Source organism: Bos grunniens, chromosome 28 (assembly GCF_055505025.1).
Source record: "Bos grunniens cultivar Pamir isolate PY7600 chromosome 28, Bosgru_T2T1.0, whole genome shotgun sequence".
NCBI lineage: Eukaryota > Metazoa > Chordata > Mammalia > Artiodactyla > Bovidae > Bos > Bos grunniens.
This window is the reverse complement of record NC_141192.1, coordinates 26,673,750-26,688,488: the sequence shown is the minus strand read 5'-3', so window position 1 is coordinate 26,688,488 and position 14,739 is coordinate 26,673,750. Positions and strand designations below refer to the sequence as shown.

Sequence of the window (14,739 nt, the reverse complement as noted above, 5' to 3'; positions counted from 1 at the left end):
CTCAATTTATTTGCCATTCAGTAGAAAATTATCCCATGGACAGAGGAGCCTGGTGGGCTGCAGTCCATGGGGTCGCTGAGGGTTGGACACGACTGAGCGGCTTCACTTTCACTTTTCACTTTCATGCACTGGAGAAGGAAATGGCAACCCACTCCAGTGTTCTTGCCTGGAGAATCCCAGGGATGGGGAGCCTGGTGGGCTGCTGTCCATGGGGCCGCACAGAGTCGGACACGACTGAAGTGACTCAGCAGCAACTTAGCAGCAGAACATTTACTAAACACTTCGACTGTACTGTAAAGTAGAAAGAAAATATGAGTTTCAAAGATGAAGATATTCTTCGCACATAACTTACAACTGCCAAAAAGTAATACATTTAACCTACAAACTTTGGAAAATGGCCTATATACTTTCAATTATGTTGAAAAATCTAGATACTTTTACTTTCAAATGCAGTATCCTCCCTATATGAAGCTAAGAGAAAGACTGGAGATCTCTTCAAGAAAATTAGAGATACCAAGCGAACATTTCATGCAAAGATGGGCACAATAAAGGACAGAAATGGTACAGACCTAACAGAAGCAGAAAATACTAAGAAGAGGTGGCAAGAATACACAGAAGAACTAAACAAAAAAGATCTTCATGACCCAGATAACACCAATGGTGTGATCACTCACTCAGAGCCAGACATCCTGGAGTCCGAAGTCAAGTGGGCATTAGGAAGCATCACTACAAACAAAGCTAGTGGAGGTGATGGAATTCCAGCTGAGCTACAAGTCCTAAAAGATGATGATGTTAAAGTGCTGCACTCAATACGCCAGCAAATTTGGAAAACTCAGCAGTGGCCACAGGACTGGAAAAGGTCAGATTTCATTCCAATCCCAAAGAAAGGCAATGCCAAAGAATGCTCAAACTACCGCACAATTGCACTCATCTCATACGCTAGCAAAGTAATGCTCAAAATTCTCCAAACGAGACTTCAACAGTACATGAAGTGAGAACTTTCAAATGTTCAAGCTGGATTTAGAAAAGGCAGAGGAACCAGAAATCAAATTGCCAACATCCCTTGGGTCATAGAAAAAGCAAGAGAGTTCCAGAAAAACATCTGCTTTATTGACTACGCCAAAGCCTTTGACAGAGTGGATCACAACAAACTGTGGTAAATTCTTAAAAGAGATGGGAATACCAGACCACCTTACCTGCTTCCTGAGAAATGTGTATGCAGATTAAGAAACAAGAGTTAGAACCGGACACAGAACAACAGGCTGGTTCCAAATTGGCAAAGGAGTACGTCAAGGCTGTATCTTGTCACCCTGCTTATTTAACTTCTATGCAGAGTACATCATGAGAAACGCTGGGCTAGATGAAGCACAAGCTGGAATCAAGACTGCCGGGAGATACATCAATAACCTCAGATATGCAGATGACACCACCCTTGTGGCAAAAAGTGAAGAAGAACTAAAAAGCCTTTTGATGAAAGTGAAAGAGGAGAGTGAAAAGCTGGCATAAAACTCAACATTCCAAAAACTAAGACCATGGAATCTGGTCCCATCACTTCATGGCAAATAGATGGGGAAACAGTGGCAATAGATGGAAATAGATGGAAACAGTGACAAGACTTTATTTTCTTGGGCTCCAAAATTACTGCATACCAAGACTGCAGCCATGAATAAAAAGACGCTTGCTCCTTGGAAGAAAAGCTATGACCAACCTAGACAGCATATTGAAAAGCTGAGACATTACTTTGCCAACAAAGGTCCATCTAGACAAAGCTATGGTTTTTCCAGTAGTCATGTATAGATGTGAGAGTTGGACTATAAAGAAAGCTGAACGTCAAAGAATTGATGCTTTTGAACTGTAATGTTGGAGAACACTCTTGAGAGTCCCTTGGACAGCAAGGAGATCCAACCAGTCCATCCTAAATGAGATCAGTCCTGAATATTCACTGGAAGGACTGATGTTGAAGCTGAAACTCCAATACTTTGACCACCTGAAGCGAAGAACTGAGTCATTAGAAAAGACGCTGATGCTGGGAAAGATCGAAGGCAGGAGGAGAAGGGGACGACAGAGTATGAGATGGCTGGAGTATGAGATGGCGTGACTGAATCGATGGACATGAGTTTTAGCAAGCTCCGGGAGTTGGTGAAGGACAGGGAAGCCTGGTGTGCTACATCCCAATGGGTTGCAAAGAGTAGGAAACGACTGAGCGAGTGAACTGAATGATAACATTCTGTTTTAAATTAACAGCATCAAAATATGTGCCAGAATGTTGTATCACAGGTGAAAAGGGCGGAAACAAGAGTTTCTTTAATTTTACACAAAACACGATTCACACCATTTGTTGTTTTTTAGTCACTGTTGTGTCCCACTCTTTCACGATCCCATGGACTGTAGCCCACCATGGAATTTCCATTTCTCTCCATGGAATTTCCGAGGCAAGAATACTGGATGGGTTGCCATTTCCTTCTCCAGCATATCCTCTCCACCCATGAATTGAACCCGTGTCTTGTGCACTAACAGGCAGATTCTTCACCACTGGGCCACGTGGGAAGCCCAGTACACAGTTTAGAATAGTTTAAAATCAGTGTTTCAAGGTTACCTACTCCTCACTAAGTGACCATGAGACAATTCCCCTACGTACAAACTTAAATGTTTGGTCTGCAAAACACAATGCTATGATTTTTGGTTCCTTCTGTGTACTGGAAAAAACCTGATACATTTGGCAGTCATAAATGTTCAACATGTATAACAAAACAAGAAACTTTCTAAACAATGGAGCTAAAAAAAAAAACATGCTGAGGGCTCAAAATCTATTTTACTTCATCAATAACTTGGCCCTCCTGAATAAAAAGAGTTCAGATAAAGTCTTTTGTTGGTTAATATAATTGCAAAATATCCCAGATTTTTCAAAATATTTCTTAAATGTAATCAACAGAATATGTGAAATTATCCAAGCACAACTGTGTAAAACTTCTACAAATTTACTCATTTACTTAAGAGATCAGATAGTGATATCATTAAAACTTATAGCATAAATATTTTAGCCTCAATGGATTTGTATCAAATCATATGTTCATAATGTAAGAGGTTTTTTTTTGCTACCATGTGTTGGGCAGAATGCCACCCCCAAAATATTCACGTCCTAATACATGAAACCTGTAACCATGTTAAACTTCCATGGCAAAAGAGAATAGAAATGGAATTAAGGTTGTTAATTAGCAGATGTGGAGATTATCCTGGACTATCTGGGTAGGCCCAATATGATCACAAGGGTACTTCAAAGTATTTAAAGGGAAACAGGAGAGTCAAGAGGGTGATGTAACTAGAGAAAAACAGAAAGATAAATTGCTGGCTTTTAAAGACGAAGAGGACCACGAGCCAAGGAATGTGGGCTGCTTCTACAAACTAGAAAAGGAAAAGAAATCATCTCCCTTAGAGCCTCCAGAAAAGAGCAAGTTCTAATCACACACTGATTTTGGCCTATGGAAACCCACAAGTTAGACTTGTCATCTCCAGAACCATTAAAATATAATTCATTTATATTGCTTAAATCAGGCAGGGGTCTCAACCCTGTTAGGAACCAGGAGGCATAGCAGGCTGGCCAGCATGAAGCTTCATCTGCATTTACAGCTGCTCCGCATCACTAGGAATAACCTCTGAGTTCCACCTCCTGTCAGATCAGCAGCAGCATTAGATTCTCATAGGAGCACAGACCTTAACCCTAAAGTCAATACAGAATATCCTGAGATTGGCACAAAATAGAAATAAAGTGCACAATGAATGTAATGTGCTTGAGCCATCCCCAAACCACCCCCACCTCACTCCCATGGAAACATTTCTACAAAACCAGTCTCTGGTGCCAAAAAAGGCTGAAGACTAGTGGTTTAAATCACCCAGGTTGTGACAGTTAACAGAAGTACACGAAATTAAAGTGAAAGTTGCTCAGCAGTGTCTGACTCTTTGGGACCCCATGGACTATACAGTCCATGGAATTCTCCAGGCCAAAATACTGGAGTGGGGAGCTGTTCCCTTCTCCAGGGGATCTTCCCAACCCAGGGATCGAACCCAGGTCTCTCGCACTGCAGGTGGATGCAGGTGGATTCTTTACCATTTGAGCCACAGAGGAAGCTCCACAGGAAACTAATGCACATGGAAATTCCTCATATCAAGACCCAAAATAAGAGAAATGGACTAACTTTTGAAACATAGTATCCCCTAAACTTCCCTGGTGGTCCAGTGGCTAAAACTCTGTGCTCCCAAGGCAGGAAGCCTGGATTTGACCCCTGGTCAGGGAATCCCAGGGACGGGGGAGCCTGGTGGGCTGCCATCCATTGGGTCGTACAGAGTCGGACATGACTGAAGTGACTTAGCAGCAACAGGGAACCAGATCCTACACGCTGAAACTAAAGAACTTACATGCCCTCAGTTCAGTTCAGTCGCTCAGTCATGTCCGACTCTTTGCGACCCCATGAATCGCAGCACACCAGGCCTCCCTGTCCATCACCAACTCCCGGAGTTCACATAAACTCAATGTCCATCGAGTCGGTGATGCCATCCAGCCATCTCATCCTCTGTCGTCCCCTTCTCCTCCTGTCCCCAATCCCTCCCAGCATCAGAGTCTTTTCCAATGAGTCAACTCTTTGCATGAGGTGGCAAAAGTATTGGAATTTCAGCTTTAGCATTAGTCCTTCCAAAGAACACCTGGGACTGATCTCCTTTAGGATGGACTGGTTGGATCTCCTTGCAGTCCAAGGGACTCTCAAGAGCCTTCTCCAACACCACAATTCAAAAGCATCAATTCTTCAGCGCTCAGCTTTCTTCACAGTCCAACTTTCACATCCATACACGACCACTGGAAAAACCATAGCCTTGACTAGACGAACCTTTGTTGGCAAAGTAATGTCTCTGCTTTTGAATATGCTATCTAGGTTGGTCATAACTTTCCTTCCAAGGAGTAAGCGTCTTTTAATTTCCTGGCTGCAATCACCATCTGCAGTGATTTTGAAGCCCAAAAAAATAAAGTCTGACACTGTTTCCCCATCTATTTCCCATGAAGTGATGGCACCAGATGCCATGATCTTTGTTTTCTGAATGTTGAGCTTTAAGCCAACTTTTTCACTCTCCTCTTTCACTTTCATCAAGAGGCTTTTTAGTTCCTCTTCACTTTCTGCCATAAGGGTGGTGTCATCTGCATATCTGAGGTTATTGATATTTCTCCTGGCCATCTTGATTCCAGCTTGTGCTTCTTCCAGCCCAGCATTTCTCATGATGTACTCTGCATATAAGTTAAATAAGCAGGGTGACAATATACAGCCTTGATATAGATGTCTGACTCTAAGTGAGTGATCACACTATTGTGATTATCTTGGTCGTGAAGATCTTTTTTTTTTTTTTGGCCCTAGCAAAGATCAAAGATCCTGAGCGACACAACTAAGACCCAGTGCAGCCAAATGAATAAATATTGGACTTTTCTTATGGCTCAGTTGGTAAAGAACCTGCCTGCAATGCAGGGGACATGGTTTCAATTCCTGGGTCGAGAAGATCTCCTGAAGGAAATGGCAGCCCACCCCAATATTCTTGCCTGGTTAATCCCACAGACAGAGGAGCCTGGTGGTCTACAGTCCATGGAGTCAGAAGAGTTGGGCACAACTTAGTGACTAAATCATAATCATCCCCTAAACTAATTATCCTCTCAAATCATGTGCCATAAACACATGCACAGCTGAGACTACTAACAACCCTGTTAAGTTCTAAATTACATAGACATGCAATACCAAAAAATTAAAATGGCCTATTTAATAGTATTTTTCATATAACTGATCAAGCTCCTTTGGCCTTGATTCATTCTGCAGCCACAAAAATATACCATCCGAATTACATTTTGGTGATGCTAAACTGTCTCAAGTTTCATTTAACTTAGGTAACATGAATGGAAAGAGATATGAATACAATAAAGTTTGAAAATAACTCTAAATCTGTAGGTTCCAGGCTAAAAACTCAGATTATACTGTACATTTTTTAAGACAGTTAAAGGAAAACTGTCAAAGGTTCACACAGTTACAGTATAGTTCAAAACACATTTCTGAGGGAAAATTTTCACAAATGAAATGCACAATTATTAAGTGCACAATTCAATGAGTTTTAATATATGTATGCACACATGTAATCAACAATTAAGATGCAAAACATTTCCATCATCTGAGAAAACTCTTTCCTGCTCTTTCCAGCCGATTTCCTCCATCCACATACACTTTTCATTTTTAAATACCTAATTAACCTTGCCTTTTCAAACAGTATTTGAAAACTCCCCTCTTTATATCATTTAAATTCTCATATACATTTTTAATAATTTAACTTTGATAAATTGGCTGTCACCAGTGATACTCATAACTTAAAACCGTATCTCCCAATTCTCATGTAACTAAAAATTTGTGGAAAACAAAATATCATTTCATGTTTGTTTTGAAACCATTTAAAAATGCTAACCCATAATCTATCTTCCACATAAAATCAAGACAATTACATGTCAGAGTAAAAGGAAGAAAAATAAAATCAACACACGCTTTTTACGCAAATACACTGAACTGCCACTCTGCAGCACCGTTAAGAAATGTTTGGGTTGTTTTTTTAAAAAAGCTGATTTTTTTTTTTTTTTTCAATGAAACTAACCAACCAGAATCTCCAAAATTACCTCTATTCTGCAAACATGCTTTGCAATATCAAGCCGACATTAATACAGGCAGCAAGAAACCATATCACTGACTACATTCATGAAACTGGGCTTAAGGAAAACAGACTCAAAACCTCCAACAAAAATATTAGGTATGTACACGTATAGATACTAAAGAAATTTCGGAATTGTAAACCTGCACATAACAAAAAGATAAAAGTTCCCCAATTTTAAATATTTAGTGAAAAATACCCCAGGGTATTACCAATAAATTCTGGATTATGTATTCATAAATCAATCTTTCAAAACCTATCAATGTCCTGCCTGTACTTGGCTCCTTAACTCCAACCCGTCCCCTAGTGAAAATGTTACTGGAACACTAACAGCGTATCCCGTCACAGAATCTTGCACATTCCTACACTACTGAAAGAAACTATTGGCAGTGTCACATGTAAGGAAAAGCAAGCAAAGAAAAAGCCACTTTAAGGTTTCGCGGGGTGTTACACGTTTTAATTTACAATATCTCGTTTCACTTAAAGTCATATAAAACCCAGGAACGGATGACTTTAAAGAACTATTCCCTTCTAACAACAACAAAAACTATGGGGGAAAAAAATCCCAAGGAAAGAAGGGAGGGAGGGAGGGAGATATTAATTTCCACGACCATCCAAATCGAAATTTTCCACTTTCTTCGTTTCCGATTAGAAAACCAAGCATCTACTGTATAAAAAAGGTTTAATCAGGACACCTGCCACTGCCAAGGCCTTTGCCTCGAAAATACGTACGAATCTCAAGACAGGCTGTAAAACCAAATACCTCTTTTCTTTCCTCCCTCCCCTTCAAGTTTTAAATCTCCAAACCCTTTGCACTATTAAGAGTTTTGCAAACAGACGATGGTGAAGCTGGCCCCTCACCGCCACGAGCGACCCGCCCCCACCCCCACCTGCACGCGCGGCGCCGGGCTCGCAGCCCCGCCTTTCCGTGAGGTCTCCGCGGCCGCCGGGGTACCGCACGGGAAGCCGCGGCCGAACCCCACCCGGACAGTGGCCGAACGGCCCTGGCGGGCGCCGGTAAGTCCAGCCTGATCACCGCCTCCACGGAAGAAGCTACTCGTGGGGAGGTAGCGACCCCGGCAGGGTATGTGGGCAAACCCGCCCAAGAGCGCAGGAGAGGGGCGTGACCGCCAGTTGGCCCGGCTGAACCAGGTGCCAGAAGTAACCCCACACTGTGCGGCGGCGGGACCACGAGTGGGGGTGCGGCCGGGGGCTGGAGACTGAGGGGTGTTCGCGCTCTTACCGCCAGGTCGGGATTGCGGCTGTCCCTGTGTGACACCGCTCGGATAACCCCCGCTCGCCAACCCCGCCAGCAGCGTCCGCTCTCCCCGCGCTCCAGCCGCGCCTCTTCGCCGAGCGCCAGGCAAAGGAACCGCTTCCCCACCAGCTCCGGCCGCGTCTCCACCGCCATAGCCGTCACTGCCAAAGCAGCCGTCGCCTCCTCGGCTGCCAGGGAATCAACGAAACTCCGCTCCTACCGGCTGTCCATGCTGAAGACAGCGGACCCGGGAAAGGCGGCGGCCCCGCGAGCGAGCGCAGACTCGGGGGCGCACCGGACGCTCTGCCCAGAAGGGCACAGCGACCTCAGTCACTCAGTCCTCAACACTGCCCTGGACTCTCCGACCTGCAGCCTCTAGCTACGGTTCCACAAATGAAAGAAAGAAATTAACAAATTTCCACACGCCGTCTGAGACCCCGATGCAGCTCCGGCCGCTGCCGCCACCGCGCCGCGGCCAGTACTACTCCGCCTCCCCATCCACTAGCGTAGTTGCGAGCGCGCCGCGCGTCTCCTTCCGCCGGCGCGGGCTGGGGGAGGGAGCCGCGGGAGAGGGTCGGAGGAACCACCGCAGACGGAAAGTAGTGCCCGACGCGGCGGCTGCGGGACCAGACTGGATTTTTTTTAAAAAAAAGGAGGGGCGGGAGAAGGGAATGTAGTCCTTCAGAAATGTAGTGTTTGGGGTCCAACTCTCTACTCGTCGCTCCCTGAGAAGTGGGGGGTTGGGGTGGGGGATTGAGTGAGGTGAAAGTGAAGTGTGCTGGTTCCACTCTGGGTCGCAAAACAAACTCCAGATTAACAGCCGCATCTCCAGAGTGATTTTTCCCCCCCAGAACAAATGGCGCCCTGCAGTCTGAGTTAGCCCGAATTCTGCCTGAATTAGCAGTCCCGCAGTCCCAGCAGCAACGCAGAGCAACACTTTTCAACTGAAAACTAAGCCCACAGAACTCAGTCAGTGCAGAAACAAAGTACACGTCTTTAAATGAAAATGAAGAAAACACTGTCATCCTTTCATATTTCCTGTTTGGGGCGACACTCACTACACGTTCAATGGTGTCCAACTCTGCGACCCTATGGGCTATACAATGGAATTCTCCAGGCCAGAATCCTGGAATGGGTAGCCTCTCCCTTCTCCACAAGATCTTCCCAACCCAAGGATCGAACCCAGGTTTCCCACATTGCAGGCGGATTCTTTACCAGCTGAGCCACAAGGGAAGCCCTAACACTCAATACCGGTTTGGGCTATTCAGAGATTTACACCTCGCTACTGCTTTGTTTTAAGAAAGCCAAACACTCGGTTGAGGGCTTTTGTCAACATTCTTAAAATTCAAGAACAGTTTCTCCATATATTTGAGTACTTTCAATACTAGTACATACCCCAAACTCGTTGGTCTGACAATAAAAACGGTTTGGAAAGGCCCCGGATTCAAAGTTGTTAGAAAAATATCGTGGAAAGAAAAGGGTTTTAGCCAATCATAGTTCAGGAAAATAAATTATGTATACTTCCCGTCCAATCACAACAGGACGCTGTAACCCATCCAGCACACATCTCCCACTTGGAACAATTAACTCCTTTGATCTCACCGTTGAGTTCTAAATCAAGCATCCATACCGATGTCAGTGAGAAATCTGACATACTTTTATTAAAGATAATTTTTAAAATTCCAGTTGTGGGTTTTATTTCCAGGGCCACTAATGATTACATCAGCTCCCAAAATTATTCTAGCACAATAAAAATCTATTCTAAATTTCAGTTTCTTAAAGATTTTTCTAAACCTCCACGAAAAGTTACGTTACCTGTGGCGGATTCATTTCGATATATGGCAAAACCAATACAATATTGTAAAGTTAAAAAATTAAATTAAAAAAAATAAAGGAATTTAGAAATCTGAATATTTTAAATAGACGTAAGGCTTTTATCCACTTTCTTACAACACCTAAGCTGTTTTTGAAATGGAAAATACATGGCCCCTGTTAATAGGTTGAAACCCTAAATTAAAGGAAAAGTTCTTTCCAGATTTTAATCATCATGGTCTAATTCTGCTAATCTAAAGGCCAAATGTAGAACTGTAATAAATATACAAAGGAAAACCATGTCTAGAAATGCATACTTGCAAGATGAGAGAAAAATTTAATTTTATTATGCAATCTTTAACTTCCAAGTCCACTCTTTCAGTACCTACTGTATATTACTTAGCAAATCACCTTACAGGCTAAGATTTCTAAAATCTCAAATTGGATTAAGGATCCAGTAAAATAACCTGGTGAAAATAATCTAACATGTGGAAAGAGGGGAAAAAAGAAGAAGATTGACATTCAGATACCAAATTATCAATGACTTGCTTTGTGATCTTTGGCATGACACAGATGCTTAACTGAAACTGCCTGCTTCCTAATCTCAGTGATATTCTAGGAGCAAGTGAGAAAATATAAATAAAGTCGTTTGAGAAAAGCTGCAAATAACACTATTATCACATAAATATCACTCACTTTTAGAAGGAGAGATTGTCAGGTTACCTTACATAAAGGTGCCAGCTGACTTTAATTCTGCAGGCAAACTCCTGTAAATGGACCCCTAGGAACCCCCTGCTGCTGCTGCTGCTGCTGCTAAGTCATTTCAGTCCTGTCCGACTCTGTGCAACCCCATAGACGGCAGCCCACCAGGCTCCCGCGTCCCTGGGATTCTCCAGGCAAAAATATTGGAATGGGTTGCCATTTCCTTCTCCAATGCGTGAAAGTGAAGTCGCTCAGGCCTGTCCGACTCTTAGCGACCCCATGGACCGCAGCCTACCAGGCTCCTCCATTCATGGGATTGTCCAGGCAAGAGTACTGGAGTAGGGTGCCATTGCCTTCTCAGAGGAACCCCCTAGACATGTAGAATGCTGTCCTTTTAAGTGTTCTGAAAAGCATGCAAATCCAAGTCAAAATGTTTCAAATGCAGAAACAAAATTTTTCAGATGGTCATATAATATATCTTCATTAACATTTTCAATCCAAACATCTTATGTACTTACAACCATATTCCAGATACTAGTCTATGAATCGTCTGAGTACAATTAGTACCTAGGGTTTAACAACAACAAAAACAATAAACCACTAATTTGTGGATATTTTGCTTATGGAAAAACTTGAAATTCATTTTTTTAAATGTAAAATAAAAAGGCCTTAATGGATTTTGTTGTTGCTGGCATCTTTTGCTTTGTTTCGGGCAGTACCGCTGACCCTTGAACAAAATAAAACTGAACTGTGGAGTGACTTACACACAGGTTTTTTCAGTAAGTACTATAGTACTACACCACCCAGTTGAATCCACAAATGCAGAACCTCTGACACCAAGGGCCAAATGCAAAATACTCCAGATCTTCTACTGTACTGAGGGTCAGCATCCCTAACACCCAAGTTGTTAAAAAGAAATTCAACTGTATTTACATTATTTTTGCCAGCAAATCATAAGTGTAAACATAATCAAAAGTTTATAAAGTGTAACATGGAATAAAAATATTTATTTGTTCAATTAAATGCCCTTACATCCTTTACTTTCATAAAGATAGTCAGAAAATGTCAATATTGGTAAATGTAAAGAGTTATATTAATAGTACTAAAATTATAAGTTATAGTACTTCATTATATCAATCCTGGGTGTTCTTTGGAAGGACTGATGTTGAAGCTGAAACTCCAATACTTTGGCCACCTGATATGAAGAGCTGACTCAGTTGAAAAGACCCTGATGCTGGCAAAGATTGAGGGCAGAAGGAGAAGGGGACGACAGAGGATGAGATGGTCGGATGGCATCACCAACTCAATGGACATCGATTTGGGTGGACTCCGGGAATTGGTGATGGACAGGGAGGCCTGGCGTGCTGTGGTTCATGGGGTCACAAAGAGTGGGACACGACTGAGTGACTGAACTGAACTGAACTTCATTATATAGTCAAAGACAGTGACAGAGAAGTATTTAAAATAAGTTTACAGAAGCTGAAAATTTAGAAATATAGACTACAGCTTCTACTCTTTCCATTCCAAAATCCAAATATGTTTGTAATATATCCATACACACATATGTATCAATTCAGGCAAATTTCCTACATCCAAATGCATTGTAGGATTATTTGGTTTTTTAAAAAGCCACAAAAATTTCCTGGTTTATTATTTTTAAAAAACTGACTTATAAAGGAAGATAATGGCTTCATTACAATATGGACCACAATTACCCACTTATCAATAATTAATAGTTCATCAAGTTCCATTTTAAAACAGCCAACTAGTTATTAACTTCTTACTTTTTGACTCAGTTTAATTATAGAAAGGGCCAATTAGCTGCTCTAACATATACCAGTATCCTGGGTCACTACATGTGTCTGTTTTAAACATCATAGGTAAAACAGATAAAAAAGTTCAGTGCATACACAGATGGTCCTCAACTCAAGAATGGTTCGACCTAAGATTTTTTAACTTTAGGACAGTGTGAAAACAATATGTATTCAGTAGAAATCTTATTTTGAATTCTGAATTTTAATCTTTTCCCAGGCTAAGAGCAGTACAATACTCCCTCCTGATGCTGGGCCTTGGCAGGAAGCTGCAGCTTCTAGCCAAGCCAGGCAAGAAACACAAAGGTTAACAGGTAATATACATTTAAAACCTTTCTATACTCATACAACCATTCTGCTTTCCACTTTCAGTACAGGATTCAATAAATTACATGAGATATGCAACACCTTATTATAAAATATGCTATGTGTTAGATGACTTTGCCCAGGCTTATGAAAGTATTCTAAGCATGTTGAATGTAGGTAAACTTAAGCTAGGATGTTCAGTACATCAGGTATTTTAAATGCATCTTCAACTTAGGATATTTTCAACTTCTGATGGGTTCATCTAGAAGTTACCCCATTGTAAGAGGAAGAAAATCTGTATCTTGTAATAATATTAGCCACCATTTTTGGAACAGTTATGATATGTTAGACACTGTGCCAAGCACTTTATACAAGAAATCTCATTTTATTTTTCAGCTCATTTTTTTTTTTTTAGCCTCACCTCAAGGCATATGGGATATTAGTTCCCCAGCTACCAGCGGTGAAAGTACGGAATCTTAACCACTGGACCACTAGGGAAGTCCAATGATTTTAAGATGAAGAAGATGTGGTTTACAGAACTTTATTTGCCTAAGATTACACATTAAGGAACTGGTGTTCAAAACCAGACTTTGTTAAGTTCAAGCCCCTGTATTATGCTAAACAGTAAGTTAAAAGAAACAGGAAAGTCAGTTACCAAACTATTTCATCCTTATTTAACCCAGATTATCCATAATAGATTTGCTTATTTTACACTTATTATGTGTCTCACATCCTGCAAGGTTCTGGAGATAGGGCTTCTATCCTTTAAGAAGTTCAGTCTAAGAAAGATGTACAATAGAAATGCCTTGGTTGGTTTAATATTTAAGGAAGTATTACTGGAATGGCATACAAGGTAAGTTTAGTGCATTTTAACAAAAAATTTCAAATCCATTATTACTTGGAATTTTTTAGTTATTGTCAAATGTTAAGACTGGAGTGAGTTATGAAGTCTTAGACTCATACAAGTATAGAACTGTGGAAGCCAATGAAGAAAGTCAACAATTTCAAGTGAATTCTGCAAATGGAATACCAAGAACAGAATCGAACATAAATTTATGTTAAAAAAATTATGTTAGCATGTTTATTAGTAAATCTTAATTTTTTTTTTTTTTGCCATATCATGCAACATGCTGGAGCTTAGTTCCCTGACCAGGGATGGAAACCCATGCCTTCTGCACTGGAAGCAGAGTCTTAACTACTGAACCACCAAAAATGCCCCAAACTGCTTATTTCAGTATTTCCTTAAGCACTTATTTAAACTGAATTCTTCAATCACAATTACAATAATAATAAAGTAACTCAAATGTCACTTCCTCAAGGAAGCCATCTGATCCCAAGATTATCAAACCACCGAATATGGATTTTCAAAACTTTTCCCATTTGTCTTAGCACTCATCACAACTGTATATATAACATTTATTGTGTAAATGGTTGTTTTATGTTTGTCTCCCCTGGCAAACCATAAGTTCCATAAAAGCAAGGACAATTTATCTTGTTCATAACAATACTCCCAGCATCCAAGACTTGTGCATATTAAATGCTCATTACATGTTACTGAATTAACGAATAGCAAAAAAAAAAATATATATATATATATATACACTATATACCTTTTTCTATTAATAAATCCAACCCATCTAAGAGAACTTACAGTCTCTAAATTGAGGGCCATATTCATAAATAAGAGTTCATGTTTTTTCTATAGGGTTATTCATCACCTTTCTAACAATGTCTTACATACATTATCTCATTTCATCATGGAGGTACAATGCAAAGCCTTCCTAAAACTTGAGCTTCACCAGAAAAGCAAGGTGGTTCCTAGGGATAATTTCTAAAGAAGAGACACAGAGAAAAGAGTTAGAATCCACCCGAAAAGCTCACACTGTTACTAAAGTACCAATTTAATGCAAATCCCAAAATGATCCTATAAGCAATATATATGCAAAACACCAGCCTATTCTTAGTATTCCAAAGAGAACAGTCTCAAATAATGTCTTTGACAGAGCCAACATATCGATATAACTTTGTCCTCTTGATGCTAAGAACATACCAATATAACTTTGTCTTCTTGATGCTATGTGGAAGGAACAAGAGGGAGAGAGAAGAAATGAAGGTAAGAAGATACGAAAG

At 41.0% G+C, this 14,739-nt stretch overlaps 1 protein-coding gene across 37 annotated transcripts in view; it reads right to left on the bottom strand.

The window, feature by feature from the left end:
- The window catches only part of JMJD1C (jumonji domain containing 1C), a 316,832-nt gene that overhangs the window by 261,990 nt on the left and 40,103 nt on the right, over nt 1-14,739 (bottom strand). For 4 of the 37 annotated variants that reach the window (XM_086382220.1, XM_086382221.1, XM_086382264.1 and 1 more), the window contains exon 1: nt 7,964-9,516. The exons of 26 other annotated variants lie outside the window; for them this stretch is intronic. In XM_086382220.1, coding sequence (XP_086238346.1) covers nt 7,964-8,131 — 168 coding nt within the window. In that variant the 5' untranslated portion in view covers nt 8,132-9,516. Of the gene's footprint in view, nt 1-7,963; nt 9,517-14,739 lie in introns of those variants that run through there. 7 more of the 37 variants (XM_086382228.1, XM_086382234.1, XM_086382249.1 and 4 more) reach the window with 7 other exon arrangements.